Below are 19,575 nucleotides of genomic sequence, written 5' to 3' on the forward strand. Positions count from 1 at the left end.
TTTCCTGGAATCAGCCAGTTCTCCAGGGAGCCTTGGTTCATCTCAGTGGAGAATGGGATTTAGAAACTAAGATCTGAACACTAGATGTGTTTGTTGCTCTTGTGGTGTTGCTGCTCCCAGGTCCTCTCAGTCAAAAGAGTTAGGGAAAGCATGTGTCTCTGTCTGTATGGACAACACATACAAACATATTTATGTCTGTATCTATTTCAGCATTTTAGTATCTATATTACTGACCAAGAGTTCATATCAGTACCTCTACTCCAATGTAATACCATAGCATTCTTCCTAGTTTTTTCCTTTTTTCTTATTTGTAGCTCCCTTTTCTGATAGTGATAAACCTGACTTCCACTATGTAACCAGTACCCGTCACTTCTGCCACCTCCTCCTGCGGGGAGCCTCTTCCTCCCGTGCAGGCTTTGACACCCGATGCCAGATTGCACCACCACTGCCCTCACTCTCCTAGAGCAGCACCGAGCTTCCTCCCATTCCCATGCTGATACTTGCTTTGCTCAGTCCCACCTGCTGGCTTTTGTACTGAATCATGCAAGAAGGAACAAAAGAGTTGATATACCTTAAGCCCCCCCCTTTTTTTGTATATTATACATAGTTTTTATGATAACAGTTTTTCGTGGTTACATACTATAATGTTGTATCTACTTTGACATAGGAATTGGACAGATGGGAAGCATATAGTTCATTGGTGCTAGTGAGTTCATGAGCAGAAATCAGTTGTAAGGAGTTATCTCAGAAATGAAGGACATGTGGTATGGACTAGGACAGTCATCCTTTTGTAGGACGGGGGTAGAATCTATTGAAGACATTCTAAAAGCAACTAATGGAGTACCCACCCATGAGCCTACCACCAAATCATCCACTGATCTCTTCATCTGTTTTCACACTCTTAGTATTTGTCAGTGCAAGTTGAACTGGGGAAGAGAAGCATTTGGGTGCCTTGGAGCTGGCTGGGAATGTCAAAGTTCAGCAGTAGCCGGTGACTAGCCCAAACCCAGGGCACTGCAAGTGCCAAATGATCGTGACCAAAACAGCATTTTCTGCTTTTTTGTAAACAGGACAAGCATTCTGGCGATATGGGTTGGAGTAGCTGGTTCTTGCCAGATAGCAGAGTCATTGTCATGGTGAGAAGCTGTCTCTGCCCTGAACTCAGAAAGTTACCATAATTGGCTGGCAGACAGGTGGTCACTACATAGGGTTTTTCAGTGACACTCCTGCTTGTGAACACACACGCCCAGCCCACCTGTTTGTTTACCCGTAGGACCTCAGGTGGAGGACCTGCTGCTCTTCCTCTAGGTGGCAGGGGTGGTGCACAGGTCATGGCGAGAGGTGAGAGACAGGTCCCCTAGTCCATAAAGATCTCTGCACGGGCTCCATCCCCAGCACATCAGGTGAGGTTGACCTTGCTGTGATGACTGTGTATTGTTACCAGATTTTACAAGAGGCTTGTACTGGTTTTCAATATCATTGTTAATACATGAGTAGAACTTTGGAATTCAGTTTGAAATATTTATTTGTTTAATATGTCTGGGGTAGACCTAATTTAATTTTAACCATATTGGTGTAACATTTATTATAACTTTACCTCATGCATGCTATGTACCCACCTCTCTTTTGAAGAAATTCACTCTACCAAAAATGAACACTGACACATAGCAACGTATCGATTTCATGGCTTTCTGCTTTGTTCACGTACCATTTCTACTTCTGTACAGGTATCACACAATTTTAATGTTTGTTATGTTTTAATATGCTTTAATTTCTCTTTCTACTTGAGTGTTTTGTGCTATTCATGCCTATTAATTTTTTCAAAGAAATTTTAGAATCACTGCTTCTGCCATTTATGGGTCAAAAATCTCTTGTGGATTTTCTTGGAGGTTAACTTCTTAAAAATTTTTTTAATGTTTATTTTATTATTGAGAGACAGAGAGATGGAAGGGAGAGGGGCAGAGACGGGGGAGACACAGGATCTGAAGCAGGCTCCAGACTCCGAGCTGACAGCTCAGAGTCTGATGCAGGGCTTGAACCCACGAGCCGCCAGATTATGACCTGAGCTAAAGTTGGTGCTCAACCAACTGAGCCACCCAGGAGGCCCTGGAGGTTAACTTTTATGTGTAATGGTGTTCCTGTGAGAAAATCAGCCTGAAGGTCCAAACAAAACACTGTAAAAGGAACTTTTAAAGCACATACTGTTTATAATCGGGAAACTGCCTGGAATTTACTATTCAATATTGGGGTTATCTTCTACCCTTTGCCCACCCCACCCCCAGAAAAGATGATTAACTTATTTATTTAGTTCAAAGAATTTGCTTACTATTCCATTGCAACCTGCTTCTGTAGCTATGATTATATCTCTAATTCTCTTGTGAATTGAGCCATTGTCATAGGTAGGTAATAATTATATCTCCCATATAGTATTTTTATCAAGTGTATTTTTTAATCTTAAATTTTTACCTTAATTGAAAATCCATTTTAAAAATATGGCTATTTAGATTAGTGATGGCTGAAACTAAATTTTTGACTTATCCTAGGAAAGTAGTGGTACTAATTGACATTTAAGGTTAGTGGTCAGACTTTTCTTTTCCTGTGGGATGTCTCAATTGTATTATGACCACGGTGCCGTGATTTGGGCTTGAGCCCCTCTGGTGTGCTGCTGTGCTACCGATGGAAAAATGCCACGTTCCAAGGCATTAAAATATCCGTGCGCTGAGCACAAATGTCATTAATAAGTCTTAGGGCAGTGAAATGCAAGATGACTTTGTGTTTCAAGGCATTACATGAAAGAAGCAAAAGAATACCATTTTTATAAAATGCACATGGCTTTCAGACTGAAACATCCAGCTAAGGAAAGCATGTGTACACTCCCTCCAAATCAAGGGTTAGACGTCTCTACTTCACATGCCTTAGTTTTTGAGGATTATTAAAATGAGAACTGGAACACATTTTAAAAAACACAAAGCATGCAGTGTGTTGTTTTTGGTTATGAAAATTTGTAAAAACAAAAAGATGTGGATGGGACTAACACATGCCTACTTTGGAGAGCTGTTAACTTCTGGAAAGGAAAGGAGGAGGCCCTTTCTACGAAAGAATTTCCCACTGTATTTGTAAAATTTGATTCTTTAACAAAAAGAGCAAGACCAAAGTGAAAAAGAGAAAGAATATGGACTTTATTAAAATATAATAATAATTGGGAAACAAAATTAAACATAATGGTATATTCATATCCCAAAGATTATTTGGTTTTTGCTCATGAAGCATTTTAAATAAAGGTATCGAGAAGAGATGGATGATTAACCCAAGTCACAGTGATCTGACTGTATTAACTCTGCATTTGATTGGATTACCAGTTTACCCTGCATCACCAGCAGCTTCCTATCTTTTCACTGCCAGTTTCCAGCTTATTGCTGATATTTGGTATTTAAACAACTCTTTCCACTAGTAAATTACTTCATTTGGAAATGTGTTAGGCTGTCCCATTAAAAAGCACAGGCAGTAATTACCACTTCCTTATCTCGATCATTTAAGATACTTGTGAATGCCAGCTAATAGGAGATTTACCTGTATTTATCAGATTTTCACCATTGTGGGGATTTTTTTGTTTTTTACCACTATCAGTTAACAGCCTTACTTCTTTGAGATTGCATAAACAGTACTTCCCCGCCTTAAATTATAGGAGTATTATCATCTGGCAACATCACTATAATGAAAAACATTTGCTAGTGCTGTGGGCATTACATGAAATGACATACAGAATGTATGTTGCGTAAAGCCCGGCACATGAAACCTCCTCTTTCTCCTCCTCTTCTCTGAGTCCGTCCAGAAACCATGTGTGGCACATGCAGCATTGCATCTGACCGTGCTCTTCAATTGCTCTGTTCTCTGGAGCTTAGCGTCCCTCACTCCCACAATGCCATAGAGTGATTGCATAGAATAATTCCATGGTGTGATTCTGTAGAAAGACAGACAATTGCTAGAGAAGAAAGCATGAATTTAACCATGGTATCTAGTGCATAGGCCTTGAGTTGTTCTTGGTAGTTACCTTAGGCTTGTCTTCTTTTTTCCAAATACTTAGTATGAAATGGTACAAAAATCAAGTGAGTTACAAGTCAAAAAGTATTTCAGCATTTTCTGTACAATTGCTAGGAACTAGTCTCTCTCATGTTAATTATTCTTTTTTTTTTTTTTTTTTACTGTAAAATGTTATTTTAAAGCTGATAGTCATTAAAAGATAATTTATTTTCCCATTCACATCAGTGGACGCCTTTGGTCATCTTGTGAGATTTTCAGAGCCATTGAACGTTCATATCTTCTTTTAGACATGCTGCAGAAACTGTATCTGGGGACTTTACACCTAGGTGCATCTGAATGTGCTATGCTTGAGTGCCAAACTGTATTTGCATCTATTCAAGCACTCAGAAAGAGGTAACAGGTGACTGTCTGGGGAGTGGAGCTGAAGAGGCTTTGATAAAATTTTCATTTGCTTAAGCGCTGCTGTGAGTTGTTCAGTGGCAAATTAAAAAAGAACTTTAGTGGAACTAGCAAGGGAAATGGATCTTCCAGCAGCTTAGCCAAGGTATCTACTGAACAGATCTTTTATACACTCCAGGCAGCCAGCAGATATCAGTGGCGGGCTGCCCATTTAACTCACCTGAACTTGCTCATAAGCACTCATTATCATTACATTTTTTTTCTCAGACTTGAGATCTGTACATCTGATCCCTGTCTCTCATACAAAGATGTTTCAGCAGATGCTTTTCAAAAAGCCCTGACTCTTCTTTGATTTCCTGAGCTTCTCCTTCTGTGTCAACACTGAAGAATCTCTCCTGTTCTGTCATCTGGCTAGAAATCTGGAGCCTTATACTACTCTTTCATGTTCTTTCTATGCTTGGACCCAAGTCTGTGACCAAGAAGGAGGAGGGCAGAGAGAAAGAGAGAAGCTATGCCCCACCCTCATGGAGATCACAGCTTCTCTGATTGGAGAAAGAGTCCCCTTCCTCCTAGGTTTAGGCATCTGTGGGCCCCCTGCTGCTTCCTCTGTTGCTGCCAGGGGACTCTCTTGCTCCACCTCGAACCTGAACTAGAGGGCTTCTCCTGGAGTTCTTTCATTTGTGCTGATGTCAGCTTTTGGGTCTCCTCCTAGATTAAGCCAGGGAACGCTGGAGGGTGCAAATGGTACATTCTCTGTCTGTCCTTTGGTGCTTCAGATCCCTGTCTCCTTCAGCCCGCCTGCTAATGTTTACTTGTCAGGTCCCTTGAGCAACTCCTGTCTGCATTCTGCCCACACTGTAGTGCCATTGTGGGGCAGACAGGGCAGGGTGTGCTTATTCTGCCTGCGCAGAGCCAAAATTTCTCCCATAGTGTGACTGTAGACTGCCAAAAATGGAGAAATTTACCCAAAGCTGAATTCTGAAGTAGATGATCCATTTATCAAAATGGCACATGGTGAAAAAGTGATGTAGATGTGCTTTGCCCAAAGTGTGAAGAAGTGCCTGAAGCCTGGATGGTAGGGGAAGAGGAAGACAGGAGCAGTGAGGGACCAGGGCTGCTGACTTGTGGCAGGCTCCTAGGGCTTGGGACCTGTGGACCAGAAGGTGCTCACCATTCGGTAAATGCATAATGTGGTCGTTGACTTGAAGGACAGGGCAGTGTTTGCATAGCCCAAGGGAGCTTGGAGATGAGCAGTAACAAAAGAGGACTGATGGAGGGAAGAGACCGCTGTTGCTGCTGCTTGGAGAGAAGGCAGGCATTTTGGAAGAACTATTTTGGAAGGAACAATAAAATATGACAGCTTGGAGTGTGTAGGAGGCTAGAACTGAATAGTTGAACTTGTTAACTAACAGAATAAATGGTATTGTCGGTAACAAAGAGTAGGAAGTAAAGAAAGTTACTAATAGCCCTGACCAGTTAGTATAATGCCTTTCATTTGATACCTTAGAACTTGTCATTTTATATTCTGCTGTCTGGAATCATCCTCTAATTGTTTCACACACTTTCTGCATTTTCCTTCAAAAGGATGAAACTTGTTCCATATACTCTTTTTGCATGTCCCCTCAGGCTTTCAGAAGAAATCTACACATTTCTTTGGGGATGGGGCTGGGGCATCTTGGAATTTTACAGTATCAGCTCATGCACACAGTTGGGCAAATAGGTCTTGATGGATTATTTGGCTGGAAACCTCAATAACAAAGATTGAAAATCAATTTACTTCCTTTTCCAGAGTCTCACAATGTAGGCTTGCAATTTTTACTTTACCAAGAGCAAACAAGGGTTTAAGTGATTTATCCAGGGCAGGAAATTGTAAATCTATATATGATTTATAAATGTTGAAAGGGAGAGGGCCAGGCCTATGTGGCCTTTTGATAAGGTGTCATGTGTACTTATATCCTTCACAAATACTGGCACACGACCCGATGGCATGCTTTGATACTGACGTCTGTTACCCTTGATGCTGAGTGCCTGTCACTGATCCAAGCTAGCTGTGAACCCCAAGCCACATGTCCTGTTTGAATGCATCAGTATTCATGTGAAATTTTTTCACCACAAGCACCATATCAGATCTTAATCTTGCCCATCTCATTGCCTGAAGCCATTTTGAGAGAGAAAAATTACTGTAACCCAAGTGTCTTAAATAATAACATCAGTGTCACAAGAGTCCAAGACCTTCGAACATATTTCTTAATGTGTTCTCAAGTATTGGGATATATTAGTGGGAATCAGACTTTCTCTTTATCAGGTCCCCCAAATGGTGCCACATCATAATTTATTTTAATATAAATATTTTGAGGATGTTTTAAATCAGAAGGAAAACTATCCCACACAAGCAAGTTTTAAGAACTTCACCCATCCTACCTTACCCTGGCCTGTATCTCAGTACCATTCTAGAAAATTACGTTCCCTGGGGCACCTGGTTGACTCCGTCAGTTGAATGTCTGACTTCAGCTCAGGTCTCACGGTTCGTGGGTTCGAGCCCACGTGAGGCTCTGTGCTGACAGCTTAGGGCCTGGGGCCTGCTTCGGATTCTGTGTCTCCCTCTCTCTCTGCCCTTCCCCTGTTTGTGCTCTGTCTCCGTGTGTCTCTCAAAAATAAACATTGAAAAAAATTAGAAAATTATGTTCCTAGACAGAACTTTGCTTTTCTGACAATTGTATCCAAAATGAAACTTCTCTTTCATTGAGCATGCTTTAGCCACATGTTATATCCTGTCTGTGTGTTTGGTGGCATGGGGGTGAGGCTTTCTAAAGTAATTAAATTTGAAATTTGGAGCCTGAAGCATAATTCCACTGGACCCCTTATTTTTTGGCCTCTAACCCCCTGTTATGTTGGGCCATTCACTTTTGGGAAATATAGTTTTCTTACATTTTTGTGTTAATTATAACCCAGAATGAATTAATTTGTATTTCATCACCTCAGAAATATTCATGACAACATTTAATAGGATAAAAAGAGTTGATTTATTTGTGCAGCAGCAGAATTAGAAAATCTCACATGAAATTTGAGCATAATTAATAGTGATATTAATGATTATTGTCACTATACTGCTTAGAAATCCTTAGAAATGTTTACATATTTAATTTCACTTTTGGGGCACCTGGTGGCTCAGTTGGTTAAGTGTCTGACTTTGGCTCAGGTCATGATCTCACGATTTGTGAGTTGGAACCCTGTATTGGGCTCTGTGCTGACAGTTCAGAGCCTAGAGCCCACTTCTGATTCTGTCTCTCTCTCTCTGTCTCTCTCTCTGCCTGCCTCTCTCTCTCTCTCTCTCTCTCTCTCTCTCTCTCTCTCTCAAAAATAAATAAACATTAAAAAATTAAAAAAAATAGTTTTGCTCTCAGTGGTTTCATTCATAGAGATTTAAGTGAAGGGTGTTTTTTTTTTTTTTTTTTTTTTTGGTGGTTGTTAACAAGTGCCTCTGTGTACCCTTTTACAATGTCATTTCCCTTCCATTTTCTTTTAAGACCATCTGGAACTTGTCTACCTTCTGGTATTTAACAGGCTCTGAAGTAAACTCAAAGAAGCCATCATGTATTTTAAGAAGGCTTAGATACATTCTAAAAATTACAAACTAAATGCATCAGAAAAGTCCATCTGCTGTGACTAATCATGTGAACCTCAGATCAAGGAGTAGTTCATAATTAAAGAGAGTTTAAGATCTAGAAGGAACCTTAGAAAGTATCCAGTTTGATGACTAGATGAGGAAACAATTCTGGAAAGGTTGAGCTTAACTCACCCTTGGCTACATCAAGAGTTTGTGGCAGGGCATTTCTTCTGGGTCTTACACAGATGTTAGGTAGATGCATACATATACATATGTGTGTGTCTGAGTGTGTGTGTGTGTACACACATATACATATATATATGCATATATATATGTATATATTCATGAGTCAGTAGATTTGTAGATAGGTTGCTAGATAGACTGCTTGATAAATGTCCCAAGTTTTTCTTCTAGAGCTTCAGACCCGTATTTTTGCCTGCCAAAGGCATCACAAATTCATTGTGTGTACAACCAAACAGGCTTTCTCTCCCAACCCAGTATGGGTCCTTTTCCAGTGTTCTCAGTTTGTGTGAACAGCTCCCCATCCTACTGGCTGTTGCACGCCAGTACCCAGGAGCATCTTCCTCACCTCCCTTGCCCCATATCCAGCATGTCATGGGGTCCTATTGATCTTATCTTCTACCTATATTCCTGATGTATTTATACTCTTTCTCTTCTTATCCCATCCCCCCAGTGCTGAACCACCATTGTCTTTGGCCTGGACTCGCAATAGCCTCCTACCTTATTTATCTGCATCTACTCTTGCTCTCTTTGATTCCTTCTTCAAATAGCCTTAAGAATGAACTTTCTGAAACTCTCATCCAATCATGTGATGCTGCACAAAGCCCTTCACCATATTCTTTTGCACCTACATGAAATAGAAGTTGCTTTACTGTATCTTGAAAAATTCTATGTGGTCTCTTCGCTTCCCTCTCTCAAGCTTCATTGTGTGTACTTTTCTTCCCTGCTTCCTCTGCCACAGGCATTTAACTGTCTTCCAGTCACTTGGTATCATCACCACCACCACCACCTGCCGAAGGACCTTTACACATGCCACTCCCTCACTGCCTCTGCTTCATCCTCAGAGCTGGTCTTAGGCACCGCTTCCCATCTCCCTCAGGGCCTGTTTCCCTAACCACCTCTAAACCCGTTTCTTATGTGCCATTTGAATACTGGGCAGGATATCTCTCTTGTAGGTGTAGCCTTGCATCTCAGTACTTGATTATTCACCTCTCTCTCTTACTTATAAGTTGCATGAGGGCAGGGCGTTATGTCTGACTTGTTCAGCTCTGTATCTGCAATGCTTATGCATGCAGCCAGGGTTCATTAAGTACTTGTTGAATGAATGAATGAATGAATGAACAGCATAATGTAAAAATGAAGTAGATTTTTTAGGTCAGTAGGTGTGTTTAGTAAAGGAATAAAGTGAAACAGAAAGGAACCAGCCTTAATAGAGCCTCTTTTTTTTTCAATGTTTATTTATTTATTTTGAGAGAGAGAGTACACACGCAGGAGAGGCAGAGAGGGAGGGAGAGAGAGAATCACAAATGAGCTGACGTGGGGCTCGATCTCATGAACCATGAGATCATGACCTGGCCTGAAATCAATAGTCAGATTCTTAACCCACTGAGCCACCTAAGGGCCTCTAACAGAGCCTCTTTTTATGTGCCAGGCAGTTTACACACATTATTTAGGTAAAAACAAAGAATGGTTTTCTTTTAAAGCTCTTAAAGGGATTTTTATGTGTATTTCATGCAAATACATGGGTGGCAAGATTATTTTCAATGATTCACTATGATATGAAATCTGTCTCTGCAATACCATTCTATTTTCCCCTTAACATATTTTAGCAATTTTCAACCTGCATGGCTGGGCATTTGATTAACAGGAAAAAAAAAAAAAGGAATTGGATTAAATGTAATTAGCACATCGAATATGATGGCCTTATTAATCTCTAATTTCACTTCTAGAACATTAAATATACATATATCCTAGACATGGCTGCTTAACTTCTGACTTCTCTGTGTGGCACACAGTTCTGAGTCCTGGTTATAAAAAGCATGGAAAACACCTTTCTTAATTATGGTAATGGTGCCTTACATAATAGGAAAATACACGAATATAATTTTACATGAGGGGGATAAGCAGATTGTAAATTGGTTAATATTCACTGCTCTCCTTCTAAGTCTCTAAAAACTGTGTTGTTCTTTTCATACTGACTTCGTCTCCACTCAATAGTGACAACTGCCAGAACCCACCCTTTCAGTAGCTCCCTGGGGTTATGGTCTAAACCCATTAGGTTTTAACCATATTGAATTTGAGAATCCGAGGCAATATGTTGAGCAGGCAGGTGGCTAGACTGGTCTGAGGCTCCAGAATAGCTCCCTGGCGCTACGATATGACTTGTGGGGTCCCAGGTGGAGAAATAGTAGCCAAGCGAAGAGGTCAGTGACTGCTGTTTCCCCACAGGTCACATGCCTTGTCCAAAAGGGGCAGCCTTCGGCAGCCCAGAGATTTTTGCCAAGTGGGAATGCAGATCTACAGATGCCCCCCTTCTGTACTTTCTAGAGAAATCAGAAAGGAACTCAGAGCTTTGTGTGAAAACTGCAGGTATTTTACTGGCAGCTAATAATTTAGTTTTTAAGGTTTCACAGGCACACAAAACATCTACGAGCTGAAGTGTCTCTCAGGCCATGGGTTTGTGACATTTGGTGCCACTTGTCTTCCTTGGCTCTCCAAGTCCTCACAGTATGTCTCTATGTCATCTACCCATGTCTGTTCTGTTCCAGTGCTGTTCCCAGTGCCCTCCATTTTGGGTGTATGTGCTCCCTCCTCTTCCACAACAGGACAGGCCTATTTCCCTGGCCAGGCTTAGCCCTTTCCTGTGGTTACCCCAACCTGGAACCACCTCTCTTGTCCTTGAGCTGCCAAGTGAGACCCAGCTGAGGTCTTAGCCCTGCACACATCAGTTAGACGCTTGACCCCTCCTCATGTGTCATCTTCCGTGGCTGACGTCAGCATGTATGTTCTGTCCTCTCAAAGAAGTTGCTCTACTTTTCAGGGCAGGGATTGAACATGGGGAGCTCTTCTGATGTGTGGTAAACTCTCAGGTGCGGCCAGACAACATAGTCAGTCTCTTCTGGAACATCGCTTCCCTTAGATGCCTCTGGTGACAAGGAGCTCAGTGCCTTCTATGGCAGCCGGGCCATCTTTGAGCAGTTCTGAGTTTACAAAGTGTTTGTTTGCTTATTTGCTTAATCATGCTGAAATTTACCCCTGCCCCCGTCTCACATTCTTGTTACCTTTGGGCATTTGGTTGGAATTGTGTTGCCTCTTGCACCATCGTTTTCTGAATAAGCAGGACCCTGGTCCATCCGCCGGAGCCTTTCTTGTGTGTCTCATGTGACCACCCAAATTTTAACAGGATTTTAACAAGAAGCAGTGTTTTTGTACAGTAATAGACCCTACGTGTGCACAGTTTCTTTCCTGCCAAACTCTGAGGTAGATGTTAGTAGTGGTTACCTGTACTCTGCTGATTATACCATGTTTTCTATTGAAAGCATCTCCCTTTGGGATTTCTCCTTTTACTGGCATTAATAAGCATTTCCCAAATTTGTGACCATATGCTTTGGTTTGTATTACAGCATCCCTTTGCAGAACTTAACTGCTTTTTTTCCTTCCTAGCAATCAAAACTATAATCATCTGGATATTAAGTTTTAAATCTTGTAATATAATGCTTGGATCCATCACTTCTGCCTTGGTAACGGGAGTATTGTGACACTCAGCTATAAAAATAAGGATATTTGCAGATTTAAAATGGGCTTTCCCTATTATTATAACTGTATCGAGCACTGCCCTGGAAATTCCATTTCAGCTGTAGAATTCCATGATATGATGTTGTCAGCCAACCAGGTTGCTTACGGTGAACTCATTACCGTTTTGTGTGTTCTTAGGTGCTGTGATACTTTTGGGAAGAACCAATATGTTCCGCTTTAACCATCCTAAGGAGGCTGCCAAGCTCAGGGAGAAGAGGAAGGTGAGCAGCCTAACACCTCCTGGGGCCAATTCTGATTCTGGTGGGGCTGAGGCCGTAAGGAGCAGTTTGATTTTTCTGGAGTACGGAACTAGAAAAGTCACACGGTGGCCTGCGCCGACTATAGGGAGTTCTTTCTCAGTGGATGATTGGCTCATGAAGTAGGAGAGCAAACTGGCGAAGGCCAGAACAGGAGGGGAAATGGCTCCTTCTAGACCCCTTCTCTTCCCCCTTCCACCCCCAAAAAGGAGCTGGGCATTGTTCTGCATTAAGTGGGGAGTGACTTCCACTTATGAGGATCTGTTTTAGGAGTTAGCCCCATATCAGAATCACTTTCATCCAAAAGCTTGCCTGCTTTTTATTTTGAGCCATAGCAAATTAGACTTTGGGTTGGGGGTGAAGCAGAGAGGGGTGAATTAAGGACAGCTAGTTGGAGAGGGACATCCAGAGGGCACTCTGAGTGCTGGATGGGGGCGGTGGGTGGAGGGCCTGAGAGACTGGGGAAGAGATGAGAGAGAAATGCCTTGGGACAGCGTACTGTCCTTAGACTGAGGAAGGCACAGGCCACAGCTAACATTTGTACGAGCCAGGCACTGTACGGACTTCTACAGCATATTTTACTGCGTTATCTGTGCCACAGCTGTTACTACCCCCATGTCACAGATAATCCAAATGAGAAACTGAGGCTAACTTTTTCCCTAAGTAGCACATGGCCAGCCTGAGCTGCCGCCCTGACCTGCTCACCTAAAGGGTTTGCCCTTCACCCCAGAATCACTGAGCCCTGCCTGTCAGCCTCCTGTTGTAAAGGCTGCTGCCCAGGGGTGCCAGTGCCTTCACTGGGAAACAACAAGAAAGCTGCCAACCCCAGCCTTCTCCATGGTTGCTCGTTCCAGCCCTCAACGCCTCTTATCTGGTCTGGCCCAAGGTCTCCCTGGAGGGTCCTTTTTGGTTGACAGTTGCAGAGGAAAAGAGGGAAGAAAAGATATTTGCCAATAACTTTCCATGGAAGCAAACAGGTTAAGCTCTTCCTTTATTGGTCTCCCTTCCCCTCTCCCTCAATACATGTGAGTGCTGCTGAGAATGGGACCTGCTCCTGCCAGGGATGGAGGGTGACCCTTCCCTCTGCTTCGATGCAGCCTGGGCATGGAGATGCCCATGGTTGTGTACTTCCTGACTAGCTTTCCCAGTCCAGGCGTGCCGGGGCCCCGCTATGGTTAGCTGAGGTTCAGGTTGGAGTGACATCCGTTGCCCAGCTGTTCCTGATTTGCCGTCCTCAGGTAGACCAGTTGGCCTGTGTGCTAACGAGGGGTATATGCACCTCATTGTGTCTCACAAGGTGAGAGCAGTGAGCCCAGGGCCCTGGCCCACTCTCACCCACCACAGTAACCGCTCTGCCCTGTGTCTGCTCTTAGAGTGGCCTTCTGTCCTCCTTCAGCTTGTCCATGACTGACCTCTCGAAGTCCTGTGAGAACTTGTCAGCGGTCATGTTGTATAACCCAGGGTGAGTGAACAGCAGTGTCTCCTTCCCTGTGACTGTCACTTTTGTGCTGTTTATTGTGTCAGCCCTATTAAAGTCACCAGATAAAAATAAAACTTCTGCAGTCGTGTCTCCTTAGCAAATCAGCCATAGTCATTTTCCAAGTCGCTTTTCAGCCTTTGGTCTATTTATATATAATTCTACTTTGTTGTAATCACAGCACAGATGAGATTGTGTATTCTGATTTTTTTTTCCTTAACAGCATAAGAAGCATTAGTGAGGGTTGTTACAGCCTTCGTTATTATTTTTGTAATTGTCTATTATTTTAGAATTGGCTCTTTGATTACTTAGTGCATGATCCCCCTGGTTTAGGCACTTGCATCTCATGTTATAAATTTATTGTAATAACAGACAGTTTTGATTCTCAGGGCATCCAGGAGTGAAGGAAATTATGTTCACTGCTTCCGAGCCTTGGGGAGGACCCCTGAGGACACAAAGGACTTTGTGGCCAGGCTGCTCAGGTCCTTCAAGGTTTCAGTAGTGACGTGGTGGTTACAATGGAAATGCCTATAGGATAGGGAACTGGACGAAAGCACTTTGGCGTCCTTTGCTGTTTTGTGAGGTCCCACAGTTTTATCTCTTCTGCAGAGAGAATCTCATATAAAGCAGTGAAGGTAAATCTAACAGCTAAAGAAGTAAGATAAAACTGACAATGACTTCTTTTGGAACTGTCCTGTACTGAGGAGGAGCTGCATTCCATGCGGGCACTGTGCTCTGCGTCTCATTTCCATTGTCTTAATTCTCTCCAGGACTGTCCCTGTCTGACATGCAGAGAATTTCTAGCCATTTGCTGGCCCATGCAAGGTCTCAGCCCAAGCGGTGACTGTGTTAGTCCCTGCTTATCTCCAGCTGGGGGCCTTTTTGGACCTGGGGCCAGTTCCCTGCTCGAGCCCCCACCTCACCTGGGCAGTGCTCACAGAGACGCAGCCTGGAGGCTCCCTCCTCTAGCTTAAGTCCCTTCACTGGTTTGTGAAAAGCAGGTTTGCCTGTAAGGGATTTCTTCACTGCCGCAAGAGTTTAAACCTGGGAGGGACCTTTGATCTTGTTTCCAGGATTTCTCATCTCATAGGCTAGCTGAAGCCCAGATTTCACACCTTGCTGGAGCCAAAGCAAACAAACAGAAAACCCAAAGGAAAAAGCAAACTAATAAAAAAACAACCACCTAGTACAACATCAAAGCTGCAGGCTGCTGGGCCTCTCCCACCTTCCAGAACTTCTGCAGGTTATGAGCCACGGTTAACTTCGTCAGCCTTTGTCTTTACAGGTCGGCTCGCCCATCTTATTACATAGCTGATGAGACTTGTGCTAGTCAATAAATCTGTCTTGAAATAAGCCGTGCTGATAAAGCCCTCAGAGCACCTGGCTTATCGCTGCTTTGGAAGGCACATTTCGTTGGAGGTCTTGGGTGCCTTGCAGTAGCGTGAGCAACTGCCTTTTATGGTGGCTGGGATGGAGTCATTCACATACCCACTTAGTTTAATATAAGATGCAGGTCTTTGGGGTGAATTTCAGTTAAAGCATTGTGATCCCATCTGTTCAGTATTGTTTGACTACACTGTTCTGGAATGCGTAGCCTGCTTGCTCGTAATCCTCTCCCAGCCAGGACCCGGCTCTCGTCCTGGAATCCAGTTTCCAGCTTCTTTATCCTTGATCCTGGTGCCTTTTACTTTGAAACCATTTGGGAATGTTATGTGGCTGTTCGGTGCCTTTGAAAACCCCAAGACTCATCTGCAGTCAGCTCACCCTGTTGGGGACACAGGGTCACCAGCTGGGAGCCCCCTTCTCCCTTGCATTTCCTGATGGGATCCAAGTGCCTTTTTTTTCCCTCCTCTAAACATAGGTGAATATGCATAGTCCTCTCAAAAGTGAAGCCAGATTTGGTTGTTTGCTGGTTTTGAAGTTACAACAGTTTTTCTCAATGTTTATAAAATGCAGGTCAGAGTATACTAATTTTTCATCCTTCAGACTTTTCGGTGACTTTTCAAGGTCTCAAAAAATAGAATGCCAACCCCTTACTGTGTCTCTCAGGCTCTGCACCATGCATGCTGTCCTCTTAGCACGTCCCTGTGTGTGTTGTGGGTTCCAGCCATCTCAGGGACCATTTCCATTGCTCAAACCTACCTGGACTAGCTGTGCCTTTGGAGCTTGTCTTTTGTTAGTTTCAGAGCCCTAGCATGTGTTTTGGGATGGACCTTCTTATATTCTAAACTACAGTGCATGCTATCTCTCTTCTGGAAGCTATTCCCAGCTTTCCTCTCCCGGTCAAAAGTAAGCGTTCCTTCTTCACTGTACATTTCTCCATTTCTGTCATCCTCATTTTGGGCTTCTTTGTAATGGATGCTCATCAAGCAACAAGCCTCTCCTGCATGCCTCCTGTGGGGGAGCATAGCTCTAGCCCAGGTGCACAGTTGCCCACAACCCTGACAGGGTCACTTTACAGCTCGCTGGAGCAGAGAGGCAGGCACAGGGGATTTAAAATAGGTGCAGAAAGAGCCCAGAAAGTTCTGAGCGGTATTCGATGGAGTGATCAGGGAGGGCTTCCCTAAGAGGGAACATTTAATTCAAGACTCTTGGAACTACAGAAAGGAGGAGAGAGGAGCATCTTCCAGGCAGAGGACAAGTGCAGCTGCTTCTCCCCGAGGAGCAGCAAGAGCTCAGGGTGGAGGGAATACAGTCATAGGAGCTGAGGCTGGTGGCTGGATGGGGGCCAGCTGTATAAGGTCTCTTAGGCCATTGGCAGGAGTTTGTCTCTTTTCTCAGAGGGCTGGGGGACTCTTCGAGGGCTTTCAGAAGGAGAGCAGCCTGATGATGTATGTACTTCCGACTAACACTGGTATGTGTCACTTGGAGAAAGTAGCATGGAAGCAGGAAACCATTTAGGACTCTTGTTCCCTTTGTCTACATAGAAGTAACAGTGGCTTGGATCTGGGTGGTAGCCCTAGAGATGGAGTGCCATGGAATCAAGGGTCTTCCAATTTCAGATGTAAATAGCTGGGCAGATGGTGTGTCAGTTCCTGAGATGGGGGAGGGAGGAGAGGCCTGCGTGAGCTGCCGCTTGCACAAGAGTTTGGCTTGTCTGAATGTCCTTCCTCTTTGATTGGAAGTCTTTTGAGGTCAGCGGCTTTGTTGTATTCATTTCTGCATTTTATTTTAGTGTATTTTAAAGTTTATTTTGAGAAACAGAGACAGTGTACGTGGAGGAGGGATGGAGTGAAAGGGAGAGAGAAAGAATTCCAAACAGGCCTCATGCTGCCAGCCTAGAGCCTGGCCTGGGGCTCGAACTCACGAAACCATGAGATTATGACCTGAACCAAGACCAAGAGTCATACATGTAACCGACTGAGCCACCTGGGCTAATTTCTGTAAGTGTCATTCATGTAACATGCTTAGTAAATGTTTAGCTAACAGATTAAGAGGGAAATTTAATAGGATATATAGATCCTTTTGGGAAAGGTTTTCTGCTAATTTCTCTGGGCACGGATATTCCAAAGGGTGGGAAATGGCATATTATGGAAAGGAATGTGTTTCTGTCACGTGGGTCAATTCCTAAATGACACTGCAGTATTGTGAATAATCTCAAGGTCATGTTCAGGATCCTCTAACAAAAAAATGGGAGGATGGTCTTAAGATGAAATTAATTAGATCAAGGCAATCTGAGAATTCAAGTGAGAAACAGCATCTGTGTTAGACTGCAGTGCACTAGGCTGAGGAGATGGTGCTAGATGCATCTGATACTGCCATTACACATCCTGCTCACCTGGCCTCAGTTAACAGGCACATTTTGTCTCTGCCACCCTTGCAGTACTCATTTGTAAAAATTTATATTAAAATTACTCAATGCTTCACCAGCCCGACTTCATGCTCCCTGACGTCTAAGCCCCCCCCCCCCAACTTGCCACCTGGTGTATAAAAACGATGGCCCCTGAATTAAGGCATAATTGGAGAAAAATTTCCTGCTCTGATTTATGGGTATCACGAGGTGTCTGCTCTAGCAACTCGGCAAAATTAAGCAGAATTATAGTATCGCCATGTTGTTTATACATGTAAATACCCTCGGCTTAAATTAAGTACCACGTTATAAACTGGAAGGCCACTGGAAGAAATGTTTTCTACTTGGATCCTGACTACATGGTGATTTAGATATAGATATTGAGCTGCTTGGACCCGAGAGCATGTTAGTTTCTCAAGATGGAAAAGAAGCCCTGAGATGCTTGCACCGAGCAGCACCAATTTATTGAGCGTCTTCAGTGGGGAGAACCTAGAAGTATCAGACGAATGTTCTTTCTGCTCCGGAGCACAGGCACATGCCCATGAACCCATTTTGAGGGAAGGCCAGGCAGCATGTGATTCAGGGGAGAGAGTGGTGGGTGCAGACAGCTCGCCCCTGGGAGGTCTGGGAAGCGATCCTCTTCATGGAGCCATGCCTTGTAATATGCTGGGTAACTTAAAAAACCAGACACCTCCAGAAGGAGTCTTTCCTGACATTGAGATCGCCTCCAGCCAACATCGTGGAATCTGAGTCCTAACGCTAATTCACAGGAACACTTTTGTCCACAACCCAACTTTCCCTGTCATAACATCTCCCCATTCCATCCTGTTGTGCTCACTCTAGTGCCATAGCGACACTCTACCTGGAATAAAGAGCCAGAGAGCATCTCTGGAGAAGGGTAGTATGGAGGGGATAGTGAGGGTTATTTGGAGCCTTAAGTGAAAAACAGTATGAAGCCTCTGGTCTAGTGCTTTCTTCTCTGTAGTTGAGGATAGGAAGCTGTTGGAAGTCTGTAGTACTGCCTCAGTTTGGAGGACAAAGTGAGGAAGCATATTAACTGAAGATTTGGTCCCGGACACCCACCCCTTAGAAATCCCATATCACTCCCCTCTGTTCTTCAGGAGGATTCTCTCCAAGATTTACAAATGAACTGGATTCTGTACCGGGCCTTGAGAGGTTTGCAAGTAGGAGAGGCAGGCTAGAGAAATGGGATTCTGGGAGAGGGACATTTTGTGAGCCTACCAGAGGAGTGCTGCCAGGAGAGAGTCCTGCTGAGGGGAAGGGGGCACTAGAAGAGTCCACAGGCTCAGGCCTGGCTGGGGAACATTCTGAAAGCCAAGCGTGGGTGAGCTGTCCCTCCGAGAGATGCACTGTGGGGTTTGGGCAGGTCGGAATAGAAGTAGGAGAGGGACGGCAGCTCACCTTCTCTAGGCACACCCATGGTACCTGTGTATGTGTGATACTTGTATAAATTTGATTAGCAGGTCCGGAATTTATGACCATGATTAAAGTGTATGGCCCCAAATGCAACAGAGAATGATTTTCCATATATCCATAAGCATTTGGTAACTCATTTCTTCCCTATTTTAAGTTGTGATAACATACACATACATACATATAACGTACACATACACATAACATAAAATTTACTACCTTAACCACTTTGAAGTGCACAGTTCAGTAGTATTCAGTGCATTCACGTTACTATGCAGCTCATCTCTAGAACTCTCTCTCCACTTTATAAAACCGGAATTCTGTCCCCAACAGGAACTCCCCATTCCCTCCTCCCAAATCCCAGCAATCACCATTTTAGTTTCTGTTTCGGAAGTTTGACTACTTGGGGTGCCTCACATAAGTAGACTCCTGGAATATTTGTGACTGGCCTATTTCACTTAGTGTAATGTCTTCAAAGCTCATCCCTGTGGTAGCATGTCAGAACTTCCTCCTTCCTTTTTAAGGCTGAGTAACATTCCATTGTACCTATGTGCTGCATCTTGTTTATCCACTCATCTGTTGTTGGGTGCTGGGGTTGCTTCTACCTTTTGGCTGTCGTGAATAATGCTGATATGAACATGGGTATGCAAATATCTGTTGGAGGTCCTGCTTTCGGTTCTTTTGAGTATATACCCAGAAGTGGAATTGTTGGGGATGTGTTAATTCTGTTTTTAGTTTCTTGAGACACTGCCAT

The 19,575-nt window shown here is 43.5% G+C and overlaps 1 protein-coding gene across 1 annotated transcript in view; it reads left to right on the plus strand.

The window, feature by feature from the left end:
* KIF16B (kinesin family member 16B) overlaps window positions 1-19,575 on the plus strand; it is a 195,065-nt gene that overhangs the window by 143,541 nt on the left and 31,949 nt on the right. Inside the window, exons 16-17 of the mRNA XM_029917053.1 lie at window positions 12,002-12,084; window positions 13,494-13,582. Coding sequence (XP_029772913.1) covers window positions 12,002-12,084; window positions 13,494-13,582 — 172 coding nt within the window. The remainder of the gene's footprint in view (window positions 1-12,001; window positions 12,085-13,493; window positions 13,583-19,575) is intronic.

Source organism: Suricata suricatta, chromosome 12 (assembly GCF_006229205.1).
Source record: "Suricata suricatta isolate VVHF042 chromosome 12, meerkat_22Aug2017_6uvM2_HiC, whole genome shotgun sequence".
Classification (NCBI taxonomy): Eukaryota; Metazoa; Chordata; class Mammalia; order Carnivora; family Herpestidae; genus Suricata; species Suricata suricatta.